The sequence below is a fragment of the Cibotium barometz genome, chromosome 13 (genome assembly GCF_041138505.1).
Source record: "Cibotium barometz isolate CiBa-2024 chromosome 13, ASM4113850v1, whole genome shotgun sequence".
Lineage (NCBI taxonomy): Eukaryota > Viridiplantae > Streptophyta > Polypodiopsida > Cyatheales > Cibotiaceae > Cibotium > Cibotium barometz.
Genome location: NC_141058.1, coordinates 44,076,783 through 44,090,092, shown reverse-complemented (window position 1 = coordinate 44,090,092; position 13,310 = coordinate 44,076,783). Strand labels below are relative to the sequence as shown.

General features: G+C 51.5%; 1 protein-coding gene across 3 annotated transcripts in view; it reads right to left on the bottom strand.

Annotated features, from left to right (window-relative positions):
• The window catches only part of LOC147632713 (uncharacterized), a 113,982-nt gene that overhangs the window by 45,892 nt on the left and 54,780 nt on the right, over positions 1-13,310 (bottom strand). For 2 of the 3 annotated variants that reach the window (XR_015267224.1, XM_086807538.1), the window contains exons 2-9: positions 11,558-11,635; positions 11,382-11,437; positions 10,926-11,045; positions 10,754-10,824; positions 10,590-10,683; positions 9,793-10,017; positions 9,446-9,694; positions 8,194-8,302 (exon numbers count right to left, since the gene is read on the bottom strand). Coding sequence is in view for 2 of the 3 variants with exons in the window: in XM_086807538.1 (XP_086663664.1) it covers positions 8,194-8,302; positions 9,446-9,694; positions 9,793-10,017; positions 10,590-10,683; positions 10,754-10,824; positions 10,926-11,045; positions 11,382-11,437; positions 11,558-11,635 (1,002 nt within the window). In the remaining variant the exon portion in view is untranslated. The remainder of the gene's footprint in view (positions 1-8,193; positions 8,303-9,445; positions 9,695-9,792; positions 10,018-10,589; positions 10,684-10,753; positions 10,825-10,925; positions 11,046-11,381; positions 11,438-11,557; positions 11,636-13,310) is intronic. The other variant, XM_086807539.1, reaches the window with a different exon arrangement.

Below are 13,310 nucleotides of genomic sequence, written 5' to 3'. Positions count from 1 at the left end.
CTCCAGGTGGAACATCCCTATATGTCGAAGGCTGTGGATAATGTAGTCTAAACACTTTAAGTAGCTTTTATGCCATCCACTCGCTTTGTTCGCTAAAGAGATGTAAGTACCACCACGAACAACAGCTGAACCCGGATCGCCTGCGAGCTCCGCTTCCCCCCCCCCCCCCCCCCCCCCCCCCCCGCTGCTTCTCGCCATCGCGCCCCCCTCTCCCCCCCGCCAGTCCACCGCTTCCTCTGCCGTCCTCTCCCCCGCCTTCTTCATTCCGCCCCTCTTCGCCATTTCTCCCCCGCCTTCTGCCTAGCGTCCTCCCCCGCCTTCGCTCCCCTGCCTCCCTCCTCGTTTCCGCCTTCTTTCCCCCCGCCTTCTCTTCCCTCGCCACCTTCCACGCTGCCTGCCCCGCCATTCCCCCCGCCGCTTGCTTCCTTCCCCCGTCATTTTTTTCCTCCGCCTCTCTATCCCCTTCGCCTCCTTCTACCCCGCCTCCTCTCCCCCCTCCGCCTTCTCTCTCCTCCCTATCGTCTCGCCCCTCCGCCCACCGCTAACTCCTCCCCGCCTCAGCTCCCCCCCCCCCCCCCCCGCCCCGCCCCCGCTATCCTGTAGCCCTCCGCCTCTCTTTTTTCCTCGCAGGGCTGTGTCCCTCCCGTTGGTGACCCCGGTTTCTGGCCTTTTCCCTCTGGAGGACTCCATGGAAGCCGCTCCGACTAACCCTGCCGATTCCGGTCTCCGTCTGGAGTTCACAGCTGAAGATCTTCAGTTGTTTGTTTCCACAGTTTCCGCTCTTGAGGCCTCCTCCTTGGTCTGCAAGATAGTGGGTAGCCGTCCGATGCGGAGAGAGCTTCGCGACCTTCTGCAAGGCAGCCTTGTTGGCGTGCCCGCCAAGATCGTCAGCGTAGATTTTTTGGGACGTGGCTACTACCAGGTGGATTTCGAGTCCCCACAAGCAGCTCAGATGGTGCTGGCTCGGAGCCCCATTGCCCTCCGCTCATCCCGGGCGTTCCTGGCGCGATGGACTCATGGTTTCGACCCCGCTTCTGACCCGCTAGCAGGCGCGACAGGTTTCCCCGTCACTATCTGCTTTCCTGGACTCCGTAGGGAGTACTTGCCCCTCTTGTCATCCATTGGCAAGGCGTTCGGGCAGGTGGTGGAGACGCCTCAGACAGCGGCTTCAGTGATTGCTCGGGCAGCAGGACTCCCGGCCATTCGGGTTGTGGTTCCGTCACCGGAGTCCCTCCCGAAGACGATCCTTCTCCCTTGTCTTTCTGGAGGACATATGATACAGCGCGTGGAGTATTCGGGCCTCCCCGGCCAGTGCTACGCATGTCGGGAGATGGGCCATCTCGCACGCGCCTGTCCCCGCAAGGGGGCTCATCCTTCACGCTATGCCGCCTCTGGACCCCCTGCAAGAGACCCGAGGGGTGGCCATCCACCTCAGAGACCGGACGTCCCTGGCTCGCCACAGCAGGCGCCATCATCTGACGAGCAGGCCCCGGCGGAGGATGCCGCGCAGTCCCAAGAGGCTGGCGGGTGGCAGGAGGTTCGCCGGCGGAAACGCCCGGCCCGCAGGGTCCGTCGCAGACGCCAGCAGGCAGCACAGGCTGGCAGACAAGCGACCCCGGTTGGCGTACAGGCACCTACCCGCACTTATGCTCCTGTCAGGGATAGGCGGCCAGCAGGTCCCACCCCGATGGACGAGGATTCAGACTCAATGCCCGTTGAGGCCGCTGGTGGAGCCTCCCACGTGGAGACCCCGCTCTCGCCTCCCCCCGAGGGGGGGCCCGCCCCCTCCTTGGAGCAGATTCCTGAGGATCCTGGGCCGCACTCTTCGACCCCCGGCTCCCCTTCCCCTCACCCGGAGAGCACTCCTTCCACCCTCCCCTCTCCCCCCTAGCCCCCCCCCCTCCCGCCTCCCCCGGCGGCCCCCCCTGACACCTATCCTCTGGCAGATGCCTCTCCATCCTCTCCTCGCTCTCCCTCCTCCTCGCCGCGAGCCCCCATCCCTCCCTCGGCCTCTCCAGGTTACTTCGCCAGACCACCCACTGCCCCGGGGCAGCGCAGCTGGGTAGGCCAGAGCTCAGTCCAGCGGCTGTTCCACCGCCACTCCGGGCCGGTGGAGATGGCGATCCTTGCTTCGCCCGCCACAGAGTTCTCTCCAGCCTCCCCTGGGGGGCCCCCGCGAGTGATGGGGCTACCAGTGGATTACGGTTTTTTCAGGTGCCTCCAGCTGGACGCTGGCCCATTCGAGACACTGGTCGCGCCCTTGCGAGTTTGCGTGGTGTGCCATCCCTCTCGTTCTCCCTCAGTGGTGAGCAGCATGGTGGCTTTCTCCTTTCCTCTCAGTGTTGCCCCAGACACAGCATGGGATAGCAACTCTGTAGAGGAAGTTTTGCGTGATCAGATACTGGAGTTTTCTCACCACTTCAGTGACCTGGGGCTCACGGACCTATTGCAGACCCGATTACACTCAGCCCGCATGAGCTTGTTTGGTATAGGAGACTGGCGGGCGGATCCGGTCCACACCTCAGTTGAGGCGGTGCTTCTGATTCTCCTCCATGCCGCCCCGAGGGTGCAGCCTACCTTTAGATACATATATGCAGAGGATTGGTCTCACGCCTATGCCCTGGACAGGGCGAAGGCGGAGTGGGGCTGGACACAGAGACAGGTCACCCTCTTTTTGGAGAGACTCCGCACCCGAACAGACAGTGATTATTCTCCCTCCAAGCCGGCGCCCAAGACTCACAGAGTGGAGGGCAGATCATCCGGGCCGGCTGAGAGGGGTGAGCCAGTGGAGGCTGCTTCACTTGCCATAGCTCTTCCATGAGGATCCTCTCATGGAACATCCAGGGTCTCGGTGGACATCGCTGCTACATTGGTCGGGGCAGACTTCGCCAGGAGATCCAGAGGGCTCTCGTTGGAGGACCCATAGATATCCTTTTCATCCAGGAGCACCACCTTTCTGCCGGGCGTACCCGCACCTGCGGGAAGATCTTGCCAGGCAGGAGTCACACTTTTTGGTCACCGGCATATGGCTCCCAGGGGAACCAGGGTGGAGTATGCATCTCAGTCAGCGAGCAGCTTCTATCCGAGGTTGTGGACTCTGGCATTCTGGTCCAGGGTCGTGCGCAGTGGATCATCCTTCGGGTTGGGGAAGACCGCATTGGCTTCCTCAACTTCTACGCCCCTAATGGGGCGACCGGGAGAGCCGAGTTCTGGAGCACCATTAGGCAGTCCCTCCCCTTGGCAGACCACTGGTGCCTTGGAGGGGATTGCAACATGCTGGAGGATGCAGAGGATAGGATGGGGGGCAGCCAGGAGACCATTCATGGGCCGGAGCTCGCTGCCTGGGAGGAACTAGTGCTACAGGTGAGAGGCCAGGATCCGTGGACTCTCCCGGAGTTTGGCAGGTTGCAGGGGAGTCTTTCTTTCTCGCGCTCGGATAGACGGGCCACAGGAGTTAACCTTTCCCGCATCGACAGGTTTTACATTGATGAGTGGGCCTGTGATAGAGGTGGCACAGTGGGCATACTTGCAAGCTCCTCGTTTTCAGACCACTTTCCAGTGCTTCTCCAGATCGAGGACCCCACGAGAGGAGAGCAGGGCCAGAGCGTCCGGATTCCAGATTGTCTCATAGAGGACCCCGAGATTGCGATCAGAGTTGAGCAGGTCTGGCAGGAGCTACAGTTCAGGAGAGGATCGGCAGCCAGCGATCTTGCCAGCGGCTTGCAGGAGATCAGCCAGATGCTCAGACAGGCTGCCTTGGACCGGCTGGAGGCCTTCAGAGAGCAGGAGAGAAGCCTACGGAGGAGTCTAGCGTCCCTCCAGAGACTCCAGGAGAGGGATCCTACGAGCCCTTGGATCTCAGAGCAGATGGAGTCAGCTCGCACTGAGATCAGATCCATCGAGGAGAGGAGGGTGGAGTTCCGATTCCATGCTCGGGCTTCTTTTTGGACACAGGCTGGAGACAGAGTGACTCGAGATTTCTTTGAGGCGACAGGGCCTCGCTTCAGACGAGAGGGTCTCAGGCGTCTTCGGCAAGCTGATGGCCAGGTTGTGGTGGATCCCCCCAGGGTTCGGGCTATAGCCACAGATTTTTACAGGGATCTTCTCTCTGCTGAGCCAGCCGATGACAGGGTGAGAGAGGCTCGGGAGGCAGTCTGGAGCTTCACGAGACCGGTTGTGCCGGCCCATTTGCAGCACTCCCTTCTCTCCCCCTTCTCGGATACGGAACTGGAGGAGGCTCTTCAGGCATTACCTCGGGGCAAATGCCCAGGAGAGGACGGTCTTTCGGTGGCTTTCTTCCAGAGGTACTGGGGCCTCTTACATAGGGGCTTCAGATTGGCATTCCAGGAGATTATGGAGTCAGGAGTCATGCCAGACAGCATGGCAGAGGGGTTGATCCACTTGATCCCCAAAGAGGGAGGAGACAGACTGGAGATTAGACAGTGGAGACCCATCACCTTGCTAGGCACGGCCTACAAGGTCCTAGCTAAGGCGATCAGCAGGCGGCTTCAGCCTCACCTTCCGGACATCATCCACTCCACGCACACAGGCTTCATCCAGGATAGGAGCATCCTGGATAACATTTTCTCTTTCTGGGAGGCTACGGCTCTGGCTAGATTTCGACAGGAGGATCTGGCAGTGCTCCTTCTCGACTTCGAGAAGGCATACGATCGGGTGGACTGGGCCTTCTTGGAAGGCACTATGGAGAGGATGGGCTTCCCCCCTCAGTGGATTCGTGGGGTCTCTGCACTCTACACATCGGCTCATAGCCAGGTGCTGATACAGGGCGTGCGCGGAGAGAGGTTCCAGCTCTCGCGCTCGGTGCGGCAGGGGTGCCCCTTGGCACCCTTTCTTTTTCTTTTTGTGGCGGAGGCCATGGGCACTTTTTTGACGGCACAGGATACAGGTTTGCGGGGCCTCCAGCTTCCCATCCGCACCTCGGAGGAGCTCCTAGACTCGGAGTTTGCGGATGACACTGCTGTCTATCTTCAGGGAGGTGAGGAGAACCTCCGCCGCTTCGCCTTAGCCATGGACAGGTTTTGCAGAGCTTCGGGCGCCTTGATCAACTGGCACAAGTCGTGTGGGTTGTGGGTCAGCTCTATGCCCCCCCCGACTTGGAGGCCAGTTGACGGTTTTCAGTGGCTGCCCCCCGGCACTACAGTGCGTTATTTGGGATGCTATGTGGGCATTGACATATCTCCGGAGCAGCAGATAGCCCCCCTTCTTCTGAGCATTCGGAAGAAGCTTCTGTATTGGAGTACCGCTCGTTTATCTCTGGCTGGCCGAGTAGTTGTGGCGAACCAGGTTCTGCTTGCTACTATGTGGTACATCACTTCTTGCTGGGCCTTCTCTCGGGCGTGCATTGGCCAGGTGCAGAGGCTCATCAGGAACTTTCTTTGGTCCGGTGGCGACGGGCGGCCCGCCAGGGCCAAGGTGGCATGGGCGGTGATCACTCAGCCGAGGGAGAGAGGCGGCCTGGGCATTGTTGATCCTATTTGCCAAAGCCGAGCATTGCTTGGCAAGTTGGTAGTTCGTGGCCTCCTGCCAGGCGCTGAGCCGTGGAAGGAGTTTCTTGTTTCCAGGATGCTCAGCCGTACCCCTTCTCTTAGCGGCCCCTGGACCCCCAGCATCAGGTGGATCTTTACAGAGCAGCGATCCAGAGGAGTGGGCCTTGGCTTCGAGGAGCGTTTTGCAGCTAGCCTTCTGAGGGCCTGGGCGCATCTGAGGCCGTCACTCTTCCAGACTCCCCCGGGCACCGATGAGGAGCGCCTGAGGCAGCCTTTGATCTGGAACCCCTTGATTCGTCTCCCCAGTGGCCATATGGTTGGATCGCGGTCTCACGTGTCGTGGGGCCCGCTGAGCTCTGGCCCAGCCCAGTCCCTAGACGACTGGATAGGTTTTCAGCAGCTGCCTCTAGAGGCTCAGGAGAGGAGACTCAGTGGGATGAGGGGCAGAGAGTTGATGAGACAAGACATTGAGGCGGCCATCCCCCGGGAGTGGCGGACCCCAGTACAGGACCCTCCACCTCCACAGTGGATGGGTGTCTTCACTCGGCATGAGATCCTTCTAGCGGTCTGCGGCACAGCGAAGAGAGTCGCCCCACTCACTTTCGAGGTGGGAGAGGGTGGCCAGCTTCAGAGGACACGACTAGATTTGGATGGGCTCCAGGGATGTATTCTTCAGAGGGTGCGGGTGGTCGGCTTTCATCAGAGACAGTGGCATGTAGACCCCTCACCGGCCTCGATAGGGGAGGACTGTTCTTGGAGATTATGGGCTTGGGACAGCAGGCCTCTTATTCGCCTTCAGTGGGATCCAGGTGAGTGGTTTTGGCGAGATCCCTACTTGGCCCCTACCAGCCCAGGCATCCCCTTTTTTCAGTACACAGCGAGGCTGGGGCAGAGGATTCAGAGACACAGGATAGCGAGCACCCCGGCGGCGGCCGAGCATTGGCGGCGACAGGGGCTCTCCCCTGCCTTTCTTAGGGACTTCTGGCAGCGCCTTTGGGCTAGCTTCCGGCCCCGGAAGGTGACGCTGTTTCTCTGGCTCACAGCGCATAGAGGACTGGCTGTGGGGGCTTGGCTAGCTTTCGGTAGTCACCCAGCGTCCTGCCCTCGGTGCGGCCATGCACAGGAGTCGCAGCGGCACTGCTTATGGGATTGCCCACAGGCACAGCAGGTCTGGCAGCGCGCTCTCAGGATGGTTTTTGCAGGCTCACCAGGCGAGATGCTGGTGACGTGGGGTGCGGTGGCTTGGGCCACGGACAGCGGCCCGGCCCTTGGATATGAGGACGTCCCTGGCAGTGCGACCATCCAGGTCTCTGACAGGGCGATGGCGGTGGTTCCGACGCCAGACTTCTCTTCGGCAGCCCCTCAGGAGGGGGTCGGGCACAGATGGGAGTTGATCAGCAGCATGACGGCTTGGCACATTTGGAGAGCCCGATGCAGGGAGGCCATTGACCGCCAGGCGACTCCACCGGCGGAGGTCATACAGGCCCTCTGGGTGGACATCATTCACACCTTGAGAGGTCACTGGGGGAAACTCCAGGGCGACTCGGATCGCATGAGAGGGCGCCGCAAGGCTTTCCTCCGCACTTGGAGGCCTGGCCCTTTCCTCACCGCGAGGGGCGAGGATGTCACTTGGCACTACAGGCCTCCAGTTTGGCTTTTCTCACCTCCCACATGTACTACTAGGTAGCCCCCCCCAGAGAGCGGCCAGCCACGGGGGTGGAGCTCAGGAGTTCACTGTGTTTTTTTATCCCTCCTTGCGAGGTGAGCTTTGTAGCCTTATGGCGTTTTCTCATTAACTAATAGAAGGATCTTTTTTCCGGAAAAAAAAAAAGTAGCTTTTATGCCACTTTGTAGGGCTTAGAAAAGGCTAGGCACTCCAGCCCCCATTTCAATCATCAAATAATCTGCACTCAAGGGTCTTCGGTGCACAAGCACCATAAAACATACTTATTGTCCTGCATTTGCCCGCAAACGTGGTTTTCCACACATTGATTAAGTAGGTTATTGAGATCTTACAAAAAGCAAAAGGGACACTTACCACCTCACACACATGTCATTTCCAATCATATGCATTCACAATAAACGACAAGCCCATTATGAAGAGCTCTTCTAGTTTTGGACACATAAAAATTAAAGCGTTGTCAATTTGATGAAACAAGCCTCTCTTATTCCTCTAGGATAAGGTTGTTAAAATAAGTCCTGCATTCTAATTCCGACCCTCTAGGATAATCGCATCCCTCTAGGGTAAGCCTTCCTCATCCCTTCAGAAAAAGGTTGTCAATAATGCACAGGTCCGAGTCAGATTGGGGAGAGCTTCCTTAATGGTCGCCCAATATGGTCCACTGTGAGCGGTCCCAGCTAAAGCCTATGTAACCCATAGCTCTAACTCCTTTACTCTCAGCACAATCTTTCAAAGTATGCCTCTAGTGCAGCTACATAGGTCTTGACCATCAAATGCTCAACCATGATAGTGATGAATTTATGATTACACCTGCCTTGCAGATAGGAATTAATTCTATATCCACATGATTGGAATCTATGTTCACATCATGTGGTCAAGTAGAGGGGTGGTTCTAATGTTTCACTTCTACATCATGATAGCTGCCCAGGCCCCGCAAGTGTATACAATTAAGGTCTTTAAAAGTACTATAATACCATTACACCCTTAGTAAGGGAAGAAGTCTACCTTCACGACATAGAGCACAAATCGTTCTAAGTCGAGACAACGTAACAAAAAATGTGCTCCGACAACTACTATCACTGGCCGGCCTTCAGCATCAACTCCACCACGATATCTATCAATAAAATAATAAATCTCGTTAAATCCATTGACCGTAAGGCAGTAGCCGCTTTGGGATACATCAAAAAACAAATATGCATTTATACATATACTCATACATAATGAATGCTAATATGCAGAAGTTCCAAATTCCTTGAAGACTGGCATTCAAAGTGTCTTCTGTGTGTGCCTCATACTCAACGAATCTGAAGCTGAGTACAACCCTCAAAGCTCATACGTAGTTGAGAAATGCTGAACTGGAGCAATGAAAGATGAAGAACTACAGAAGGCATAACCAAGCAAAAACAGAAGTGTCTGAGTTGCCATGCTTACATACACCTCTTGGCTTCTACCAGAGCACCATAGCCTCCTTTAAAGAGACTCTACTGACAACGTGATGATGCTCCCGATGGGGCTCCTCAAAGGAGCTGGAATCTTTGAGCTAGATGTGGCCACCTGTATAATCAAAGAAGGGAATAGTCCAAAAGGCTTCTAGACACCTACCCGTCCCAAGATCACACTCTCAATTTTTGATGGGGAAGCCACTAAAGTTCCAAACATCCACAATTCCAAGAAGATCTGCATACCATGTGAGGAGGGGCGTCCATAGGCCAAAGCTTGCCTTGTCCCACCGCTCTGATAGGAAGGAGCTCTGCAACCACCTAAGAGACCTCCTCTGCATCCCCTATCCATCTGTATTATCTATCCGAATTCTCCACATGGACAATTGCCAATGGCCACGTGCCAATTACAAATGGACTCATTCACAAGATAAGTTTCCTCTCTCAAAGTTCACCTTAGGTGAGGTTCCCATGTCCCACACTTGCTAGGCCGCAAGTTATTACTTCCCCTATAACAAGGCCACACACAGTAAGTTTTGATTAAAAGTGCTCTGCTCTGTTTTTCTCCATCAACAATCCCAACCCCCTCCAAACTCTTGGAGTATGAAAGTCCTAAGGTAGTTCAGAACTGATTTCCAGGATTGCCCTATACACAACTAAAAGAAAGAACCAGCAAGAAGAAACAAACAGATTTGTGCAAAGGAGCACCTTCACAAACACCACTCTCAGATGAATAATGCTCAAAATTGCTGCCCAGATAAAACCAAGAAAGCCCTCAATGAATGCATGTGCACACATGCAATCACAAGATAACTCACAGAATCTTCATTTCTGCAACCTCTATGAGGTTGACAGCATTGGAGCGTGCAAGATATCGAGTATGAAGAGAATCCTCCTCTGCGACCGTGAGAGGAGGGCCACCAATGCTACCCAAACCTAGCCATTTTGCCCATGTCCAGCCTGTTTGGGTTTGCGCCACTCTTTCCCACTGTTTTTTGCGCCTTTGGTCAGGATCCTCGGTCATCGTCATGAACGAAGGATCAATCAAAGAATCCAATGATAAAGATCTGCATGCATGCAGAAACCAAAAAACTGCCAAATCAGCAAGAGCGTTCACATTCTACCTGCTTTTGAAAGTCTTTCATGGCCTTTTAAGAATGTGGACCTTGTTGAAACAACTTGCAAATCGTTTTCAGTGGCTCCACCATCATTTGAAATTGGTAGAATTCTTTCACACACTGTCGATACATGAACTGCTGGAAGAGCTGTAATTCTTATTTTGCGCTCAGAAATGCTGGTCTCTCCATTACCATCCCCAACATCTTGTGGAAGCTTTGAACAAGCCATCTCTTCTTCTGATTTGTTCCTGGGAAAGTATAAGGGTAGCAACCTGCAAAAAAGAAACCAGAGGGTTCAACTTTCAAATGGTGGTTTTGGGGGCGTGTGTGTGTTGGGGGGGGGGGGATGAGGGGTGCATGTGCGCGCGAATGCAAGCACTGTATAGTATGTATGGTGTATATATGAATGTTTGTATGTTTATATAGAGATAGATAGACAAATAGATGGAATAAATACATGCACAAACACATAACATATACATATACATACACATATTCATATATGCACACACATGCACATTTAGTGTGTATTATACGTGTTTAAACACACACATATAGACAAAGATGTCTGCATGTATACATATATATGTATATGTATACATATACATATACTATATATACATATGTATACATATATATGTATATGTATACATATATATATATATATATATATACCTAGATGAATCCAGGAACATGCCCAAATTCACCTTTTAGGAACGTGCATGTTATATACTCATGGTAGTCAACCCACAAGACTATATAACTATCAACTCCATTATGCATAGTATGGACTAGGTACATATGTATATATATATATTGCTTGAAGCTTTCAGTGGCATGTCACCTTTTGTAAATCTCGGTATCAGATGCGATAGATGTGCAGAAAACTACAGCAGAGACCCTTCCTTTATGTTTCTCCAAAAATCGGCGTACAGTTCCTGGAATGGCAGTCAGTATTTCCAATTGCACAAGACAAAGGCACAGCTGTTCAGTTGAAAATGCGCTTACTTATGGCAACATGAGCAGCTGGTTCACGAGGATAGCTTTTCGACTCTGTGTAGATACACCCCAGAGCAATGCTGAAGCGAACCACATAGCAGAACGTTTCACTCAAAAGGAAAAAAACTTATTCAATTTCTCTCAAGAATTCCTTGAGCTAGATAGAAAAAAATATAAAAACCTTTTAAGGCCCAGGTCGATCAGAGCCTCAAGACAAGATCGGTAACAATGACTCAAAGCATTTTCTGCAGCCGTATGGTACTTCACGGCATATCTTGGACCCACAGTATGTATAACTTTCCTGTTAGTGCAAAAAAATTTTGAAAGTAGCAAAAACTTATCAGCTGATATGTATATACATAAGTACATACAAATTCTCGGAAAAGTAAGTACATACAAAAAAACAAACAAGCATACATACAAATTCTCAGAAAAGTAAGTACATACAAAAAAACAAACAAGCATACATACAACCAAACAAATATGCAGGTACATACCTACCTACATGTTCATACATGCATACATGCCTACATACATACATGCATAGATATACAAACATAGATACATTTTTGCAAAAAAACCTTGCATAACTGAATGAACCACAAAACCTCTCAATGAGCAAGGTTTCACATTTTACCTAGCGGGTAAATCATAAGCATTTGTTACTTTGACCATGCCAGTTCTGCAGCCACCCTGTTCTTATAAGGCAAACATCATAACTCTCATGACTTATCATCTCTGTAAGTCCTATGATATATGTCTAAGAAGTTTAAATTTACTATAGGCAAACTTCCAACACAACATGCAACTAACCAGAGTAGCACATTCCTCAGCAAGTCCAGGTCCTGCAGCCACATGTAAGCCTGGACTACTGTGCATCTCATCGAGATTCTGGTTTACCAAGCAAATGAAACAAAAGCATTTAAGATTTAATAATGATGAAAACCCAACAGCAATTAGACCTTATGCTATTGAGAGCCACATTGCCCATTGGCTGAAAATGGTTAACCCCCCCCTCTCCCCCTCCTTTGGGCCCCTTTCATGAGCAAGTCCTCATCAAATGTTCCATTGTGCCCTTGCCTGCAGTTGCTATGTTTTTGTTCTTCACTGCATCTTCACCTCAAAAAGATTACAACCAATAAGATACTTTTGCATGTAACATGTGGGCATCCATAGACTAACTTTTATATGAGTTAAACTTCATTTTCCTTGCCCTCCCTCCCTCTCAGAAAATAGCATTATCAACATCTATGCTCCCATTTATATTCAGGTCTAACTATTTCTAATCTCAGCCATAGTCACAAGAAACGTTTCAAAGTTCCAGAGGTTTCAAAGAAAACATAAATCACTAAACCAAATGGGTGAATCCCACTAAATAATAAACTAATGCAGCTATGAAACTTGTCTCAAGACAGCCTACAAAGCTCCATTATCTTCCCTTGCTGTTGCTTGACCAAATGTTGCCTTTTCTCATGCCAGATCCTGTTGCCCAGTCACCCTTGTGTTCATGATGTCTTGACATCAGCTCCAATCTGACATTTGTCGAGTGCAAAACCAGAATCATTGCTCAAAATCAGTTTTACCCTCATACTGGGGGATCTTACAAATATAAGCTAGCAAAAAAAAAGTCTACTCTCAGGTGGAATATTGTTTGTAGCTGTTTCTAGAAACCCCCTAAATGTCTACCCGAAGTGAAGTACCTTTGTGGGCCCTTTTAATTCACTTTGAAGAGAAAGGTAAGAAAGAGAATGCACCAACTCACAATTGGGTCCCAATAACCTAGTGTCACACCACCACCTTTTTTTCAGAGAAAAGATCCTTCTATTAGTTACGATCAAACAGACATAGGCTACATGTACAAGCTCAAACCCCTGAAATGAGGTCGAGAAAATCTGGGGGAGGGTAGTCCCTTCATGTTGGCCACTCACGGAGGGAACTACCTCATACAACAGGGTGGTGCAGATTGAGGGAGGCAGGGAGGGGGTGTTGGTAATCACTGCCTACAGGATGATCAATCATGGAGCTATGGAGGATGAACTCTCTCCCATGATTGAGGAGTGTGAAGAAGAGAAAGAAAGAAAGTTATATCAACGTCTAACGTCTACGGAAGACCCCAAGGGTCTATGAGACCAAAAGTAATACAATGGTACCATGGATATACTGAGCCATGGAAAACTGAAAGAAAAAGTAAAATGAAAACATCTGACACTACATGTGATCAACAGATGATCCTGTGTAGAGTGAGACATAGTTGCATTCCGTACCCGTACTCATCTGATGAGTAGCTTCAGTACTTTCCGTACCACTCCATACGTACCGTACCTCGTATGGATAAGGTCTTCGTACCAAATATGAGGTTCAATGTACAACACTTATTTGGCCCGTTAATTATTTTAGTCAATGGTCATTGCTCAGTAGTTATTAATAGATTAGTTTTCATTTCAGTATTACCATTGTCTTTCATGCTATTTTTGTATGGATGTTAGATATTTTTTATTTTATATACATACATACGTACGTACGTACGTACGTATAATATATATATATATATATATATAGTTAAAAA